The sequence below is a fragment of the Heteronotia binoei genome, chromosome 21, assembly GCF_032191835.1.
Source record: "Heteronotia binoei isolate CCM8104 ecotype False Entrance Well chromosome 21, APGP_CSIRO_Hbin_v1, whole genome shotgun sequence".
NCBI lineage: Eukaryota > Metazoa > Chordata > Lepidosauria > Squamata > Gekkonidae > Heteronotia > Heteronotia binoei.
The window spans coordinates 111,407,024-111,414,530 of NC_083243.1; the positions used below are offsets into that span (position 1 = coordinate 111,407,024).

General features: G+C 58.3%; 1 protein-coding gene across 1 annotated transcript; it reads left to right on the plus strand.

Moving 5' to 3' along the window:
- Positions 1–1,849: 1,849 nt before the first annotated feature.
- Positions 1,850–5,350, plus strand: LOC132589632 (uncharacterized protein K02A2.6-like; the record flags this gene model as incomplete). The annotated part of the gene is made up of 3 exons (XM_060262375.1): positions 1,850–2,308; positions 4,643–5,136; positions 5,239–5,350. Coding segments are annotated over 3 exons (1,065 nt in total), but the record flags the coding sequence as incomplete, so codon positions are not given.
- Positions 5,351–7,507: the final 2,157 nt, after the last annotated feature.

Below are 7,507 nucleotides of genomic sequence, written 5' to 3' on the forward strand. Positions count from 1 at the left end.
TTCTGACAAGACCTCGTATGAGCGGGACCTGGTGACCCACAGCACCCAGGCTGGTAACCACTCTGGCCTGCTCACAAAGTTCTTTGCGTAGACCGGGACCCCTGGAAAGAACCCCCTAGTGGCTTCTCTTGGCTGTGGAGGTCCAGGGCCCAGTCGGGATGCAACCTATCTAGCCTAATGGTTAACCTCCTACCCAGGAGCAGCTCTGAAGGGCTTAGGTTGGTGACTGGGTTGGGGGTGATTCAGTTCCCGAAAAGGAAGGCTGCCAGGTGGTAGTCCCAATCCCCCTGCACTATGCGACCCAGGGCCTCCTTAGTGGTGCATATCATGCGCTCTGCTTGGCCATTAGTGGCTGAATGAAACTTAGCGGACCATATGTTTCAGATGAAGTACCTATTCAGGAAGTCCTGGAAGTCCTGGGAGGTAAAAGCCATACCGGTGTCCATGACTAAGATCTTGGGGATCCTGTGGGTGCAAAAGACTCTCCGTAGGGCTCTGACCATGGCCGCGGTGGAAGTTGAAGCTACGGGAATCACCTCCAACCACTTCGTGTAGGCATCCACACAAATAAAGCATAAATAATATTTGGCCCTGGTATGGCCCCACGAAATCTAGGTGTAGCTGGGACCACAGCACACAATTGGACTCCCAGCAGTGGACAGGGGCACTGGGTGGATCTGGCTGGAACTCTTGGCAGGGTTGGCACCTTCTAATACACCCCTCTATCTCTTCATTAATCCCTGGCCACCATACATAACTATGTGCCAGGGCCTTTATATGCACTATCCCTGGGTACATCTTGTGCAAGGCTTTGAGCACTTGCTTCTAGAGTGGGGGGGGGAATCACCTCCCTGCTACCACAGAGAATGCACCCCTTGTATATGGACAGTTAATCCTGGTGGGATGGCCTGAAATCAGCGTCCAGTTTGCCTGTGGGCCACCCCCTCCCCACCCAGTCCAAAATGCGTGCGAGGATGCAGTCTCTGCCCATGGCCCGAGCTACCTCAGCGGCGTGGAGGGGCCTCTTTGGTAGAGTCTCCAGTAGCATCACGTGGTGGGCAGGGGCTGGGTTGGGGTCCATCGAGAGTAGCAGAATTGATGAACTGGCTCCACTTCAGGATGTGCTGTGACAGGATTTGCAGCATCTGGCAGTCCGGGGCGAGGAGGCCAAGCAACAGCTTGTGGTCCGTGGCAATCATGAAACACCTGTCATACAGGTAGTCGTTGAATTTGTACATGCCCACCACAATTGCCAACACCTCTTTGTTGATTTGGGCATAGTTATGCTCTGCCGGGGTCAAGGTCCAAGAGTAATAGGCCACGGGGACCTCCCTCCCATCCGGAAATTGGTTACCCAAAACAGCACCCACCCCGTACGGGGAAGCACTGCAGGCTAGAATCACTGGAAGGGACTCATCAAAATGGTGGAGCACAGCATTGGAAACCAGGATGTCCTTGACTGCCTGAAAAGCGGTGGCCTATGTAGTGTATCAAGAAATGTCATGCGACCCGACGGGGGGGGGCAACTGGGCAGTCCCAGGAGCCCCAGCGCCGGGAGCCTGTCCCCGCCTATCTCCAGCTGTGGCGGGAAGTTCAACGGGGCTGGATTGGCCCAACCAACCCAGTAGGCTGTACCCGGGATTGTACATAAGCGGGACCCGGCCCGCGTGTTCGCTCTCTTGCAACGTGCTCCTAATAAACCATGTTGCCCTACTCTCGTCTCCGCTTCGAGTACGTTACACTGGCGACGAGGATGGGATTCTAGCCTCAGCGGCTACGACGGAGATCTGGGCAACAAGCGACTGCCGCCGCCATCATGGCCAACCAAGGCGGAATCACCGGCTACCTCGAGCCCTTCGACCCAACCAATCCAGAGGGATGGGAGTCCTACGCGGAGCGGGTCGAGTTCTACCTCCGGGCCAACAAGATCACTGACGCCGGAGCAAAGAGGGACGTTCTCATGAGCGTCTGCGGGCCTGCCACGTTCGAGATCGCCAAGGGTCTCTCGGCACCCGCCCGTCTGACAGAGAAATCCTACGACGAGATCATCCGACTCCTCACGGGACACTTCTCACCACAGCCTTCGCGGGTGGCTCGCAGGTTCCTGTTCCACAAACGGGACCAGATCGCGGGCGAGTCCGCCGCGGACTACCTGGCGGCCCTCCGCAAACTCGCCGGGAACTGCAACCTCCCCCAACTGGAGGAAGCCCTGGCGGACAGATTCACGTGGGGCCTCCGCGACGAGAGGCTCCAGCAGAAGCTCTTCGCCAAAGAAGAGCTTACTCTCCAGGCCGCCTTCAGCGAAGCGGTGGCATGGGAACGAACCGCACGAACGTTTCCCCGGGCCAAGATGGAAGCTGCCCACCACGGAGAGCTGGACCACGACGGCCCCGAGGAGGAGGAAGCCCATCATCTACGCCGCCCAGCCGGGCCACCCAACAGAGCGACCCAATGCCCCCGAGCGACCGACCGACCACCAGCGTCGGAGAGAGCCCCGGCCACCAAGTGCGCCAGCTGCGGCGGCCCCCACGAGCGGAGAGACTGCCAATACCGGACCTGGGACTGCAGGAGCTGCGGAAAGACCGGCCACATTGCCAGGGCTTGCCGAGCCAAGCCCAACCGCAGGAAGCCAACCACGTACCACGAGTCCGCGGAGTCCCACGCGGTAGACTCCACGTCCCTACAGGTACTGAACTTGCCCCACGATTCCCCCGATAAAATCAAAGTGGCGGTCCTTATAGAGGGGAACCCCTGCCAAATGGAGGTGGACTCAGGGTCCTCCATTTCCCTTATTGCGGAAGAAACCCTAAGAGAACTGTGTCCCCGCCAGCGGCTGCAACTTCGGCCGGCAGACTTCGTACTCCGGGACTTCCAGAAGAACCCGGTGCAAATTGCGGGGTGGGCGCGGGTACAAGTCGAGCGGGGGTCCTTCCACGGCCCGCTGGACATCCTGGTGGTTAAGCGCCAGCTGGCCACCCTGCTAGGTCTGGCCTGGTTCAAACCCTTGGGAATCCGCGTGGAGGGGGTGGGCCAGACCATAACGCCCCGGGGGTTCGGGGAGATTTGCAAGGAATTCCCCGAGGTATTCGATGGGTCCCTAGGGAGCTACCGGGGGCCGCCCATCTCCCTGCCCCTAGACCCCACGGTCAGACCGATTCGGCTCAAGGCCAGGAGGGTTCCGTTCGCCTTGAAACCTAAGATCGAGGCAGAGTTAGACCGCCTCACGGCACAAGGCGTCCTCGAGCCGGTGGACTACGCCACCTGGGAAACCCCCATCGTTACCCCCATCAAGCCAAACGGGGAGGTGCGGATCTGTGCCGATTATAAATGCACCATAAACAAGGCACTACAGGACAACCCCTATCCAGTGCCGGTGGTGAGCCATGTCCTGGCCGCCCTAGCGGGGGCTAGGATATTTGGGAAGCTAGACCTGGCCCAGGCCTACCAGCAGCTCCCAGTAGACAATAAGACGGCGGAGGCCCAAACGATCGTGACCCACAGGGGGGCTTTCCGGGTAAAGAGGCTTCAGTTTGGGGTTAGCGTCGCTCCGGGGATTTTCCAGAGCCTAATGGATGCTCTCCTTAAAGGGATCCCAGGAGTCCAGCCGTTTTTCGACGACGTTTTCGTCGCCGCCCCGAACCCCGATGAATTCGGCAACCGCCTTCGAGCGGTGCTCCGCCGGTTCCAGGCAGCGGGGCTCAAGGTCAAAAGAGAGAAATGCTTGCTGGGGGTTCCACGGGTAGAGTTTCTGGGGTTCGCCGTTGACGCAGCAGGAATCCACCCCACGGAAGAAAAGACCCGAGCCATCGTGCAAGCCCCGGCTCCCACTTGTAAAGCGGAGCTCCAAAGCTTCTTGGGGGTGCTCAACTTTTACCACTCCTTCCTCCCCCACAAGGCAGCCCTGGCGGAGCCCCTTCACCGGCTGCTGGACAAAAAAGCCCCTTGGGTTTGGGGCAAACGACAGGCCGCGGCGTTTCAGGCGGTCAAGGACGTCCTGGTGTCCAATGCGGTGCTCCACCATTTTGACGAGGCCCTCCCCGTCATCCTGGCCTGCGATGCGTCGCCGTATGGGGTGGGAGCAGTCCTGGGGCACCAGCTTCCGGACGGGAGGGAGGTACCGGTCGCATATTACTCCCGCACGCTCACTTCAGCCGAGCGCAACTACGCGCAGATAGATAAAGAGGCCCTGGCAATCGTGGCAGGGGTCCGAAAGTTCCACGAGTATCTATATGGGAGAAGGTTCACCATTGCCACGGACCACAAGCCCCTCTTAGGTCTACTGGCCCCAGACCGACAAACCCCCCAAATACTCTCACAGCGCGTGTTGAGGTGGAACCAATTCCTCAACTCATACACGTACACACTGGTTCATAGGGCCGGCAAGGCTATGGGACACGCGGATGCGCTTAGCCGTTTGCCGCTTCCGGAGACGGGTCCGGACCCCGCACCCGCACACCAGGTCATGATGATAGAGAGCCTCCCAGAGCCGCCCCTCCACGCAACGGAGGTGGCCAAGGCCACCCAGAAACACAAGACACTGGCACGGGTGCTCGACTGGGTGGTGAGGGGGTGGCCAGAGGGAAACATGGGGGAAGAATTCAAGCCTTACAAGGCGAGGAGGGAGGAATTAGCCGCACACAAGGGCTGCATACTTTGGGGCAGTAGGGTAGTGATTCCACCTCCGCTCCAAAAGCGTGTTCTAGAATCCCTACACGAGACTCATCCCGGCATAGTGCGAATGAAGGCTCTGGCCAGGAGCTACGTCTGGTGGCCGGGAATGGACGGGGAGATCGAGGGCTGGGTCCGCGGGTGCCAGACCTGCCAGGAATCCCGGCCCGAGCCGCCCAGCGCCCCCGTCACTAGGTGGGAGTCCACCCGGAAACCATGGTCGAGACTCCATATCGACTTTGCGGGCCCATTCCAGGGGCAGACCTTCATCATAATAGTGGACTCCTACACCAAATGGCTGGAGGTCATCCCCGTAGGGTCCACCTCGTCCACAGCCGCGATCAGAGCTCTGCGCAGGGTCCTATGCACACATGGCATCCCGGACACCATAGTCTCTGATAACGGGGCCGCCTTCACCTCAGCCGACTTCCAGGCGTTCCTGCAAAGATACCTGATCAGGCACATAAGGTCGGCCCCCTTCCATCCGGCCACCAACGGCCAGGCGGAGCGGATGGTCCGCACAACAAAGGAGGCCCTCGGCCGAATTGTACAGGGGGACTGGGACCACAGGCTGGCCGCGTTCCTCTTCGATAATCGGATCACCCCTAACCCGGTCACAGGAGTCAGCCCGGCTGAGCTCCTCATGGGACGCAAACTCATAACCCGGCTGGACCGGCTGCATCCCGACCGGGCTTCAGACACCCGCGGGAGCCCCGAAGTCCGAGACGCCGCCCGGGGTTTCTTCGCGGGCGACCCAGTTTTCGCCCGAAACTATGCAAGGGGCCCCGATTGGGTGGCGGGGCGGGTACTGAGGGTAACCGGGTCCCGCCACTACGACATATCAACGGAGGGGGGCCAGTTACTACGGCGGCACATTGATCAGTTGAGGCGCCGCACCCTTCCGGAGGCCCCCACAGACACGGACGAGGCTATATCCAGCGAGGAGCCTAACGGAGACCGCCCAGATGACGCGATCCCGACATCCGTGATGCGGGCGCCGGAGGTACCGGAACCGACCGAAACCGAGGGATCCGCTGAACCGGACGGGCCGCCCCCGTCCACTCCAGGACCTACCGAGGCACCATCCTCGGCGGCCGCGCCGCCGCCACCGGGACCCCTCAGACGGTCCACTCGGGAGCGCCGGCCCCCCGCATACTTACAGGACTTTGTACATTAACCAGGGGGGGAGGGGTGTAGTGTATCAAGAAATGTCATGCGACCCGACGGGGGGGGCAACTGGGCAGTCCCAGGAGCCCCAGCGCCGGGAGCCTGTCCCCGCCTATCTCCAGCTGTGGCGGGAAGTTCAACGGGGCTGGATTGGCCCAACCAACCCAGTAGGCTGTACCCGGGATTGTACATAAGCGGGACCCGGCCCGCGTGTTCGCTCTCTTGCAACGTGCTCCTAATAAACCATGTTGCCCTACTCTCGTCTCCGCTTCGAGTACGTTACAGCCTACTTTTTCCCCCAGACCCACGGGGCATGTTTATCGAGGAGCCTATGTAGGGGTTTGGCGAGGGTGGCTTTGTGAGGCAAGAAGGAATGATAAAAGTTCAAGAGTCCCAGAAAACTTTGAAATTCTGCCTTGCACGTGGGGGCTGGGGCATGGACTATCGCTCTGGTCTTGTTGGCCATCGGGTGGATTCCCACGACATCCACTGCAAACCCCAAGAACTCCACCCTTGGCACCTTTAGTGAGCACTTCTCCCACTTCAGCTTAAGTCCCGCAGTCTGGAAGCAGCAGAGTACCTCTCGCAAACGGCAGCTGAACTCCTTGGCGTTCAGGGCAGCTATCAAAACGTTGTCGGAAAGGGTTGTACTCTGGGAATCCCTTTGAGGAAAGAGTCCATTGTGCTCTGAAAGATTCCCGGAGCCATGCTAACCCCAATTGCAACCACTGCACCTTGAAAGCTCCCCTGTGCATCACTATTGTCTGGGCCTTGGCAGTCTCAGCGTCCACTAGGAGCTGCTGGTATGCTTAGGCTAGGTCCAGTTTCCCAAAAATCTTAGAGCCGGCCAAGGATGCAAGGACATGGCTGACCACTGGAATGGGATACGGGTTGTCCTGGAGCGCTTTATTGATTGTGCATTTATAGTCTGCGCATATGCACACGTCTCCTACACTGTATGGGAGACCTGCATAGTGACTATGCGGGTCTCCCATACAGTGAAGGAGACTGGCTCTAGTACTCCCTGGGCCATGAGGCAGTCCAGTTCCGCTTCAATTTTTGGTTTTAAAGCAAACGGAACTCGCCTGGCCTTCAGCCTCATTGGCCTCATGTGGGGGTCAATCTGTAAGGTGATGGGTGGCCCCTTGTAGCTCCCCCAGGATCGCATCGAATACCTCCGGGAATTCCTGGCACATATTTTCAAAATTGTGCATTTGTATCTGCTGCACCTGATTATTTGTATGCCCAGTGGTCTAAACCAGGCCAATTTTATTATTATTATAAAAATGTTAAGGGTGCGCTGGACATATTTTATAATTTTATTATTTTTATTTTATTATTATTTTATTATTATTATAATTTTATTATTATTATTATTTTAATTTATATCCTGCCCTCCCCACTGAAGCAGGCTCAGAACTCTACCCTCACACTGGCCCACCCCAAAATCCATATGGGGTTTTTCTGGAAGTCCCACAGTATGAAATCAGCAGGCCGCAAGGGTGGCCGGCCTTGGGAGCAGAGTTTTCTTGGGGACTCCTCCAAGATTATGGAGCTGGAGGATCCTGAGTCCAACTCCATTATGCAGGGAGCACCCTCGATTTGGACCAACACCTTGACCTTATCAGGGGTGACCAGGGGCAAATTCATTACCTGGATGCTGGTCGATACG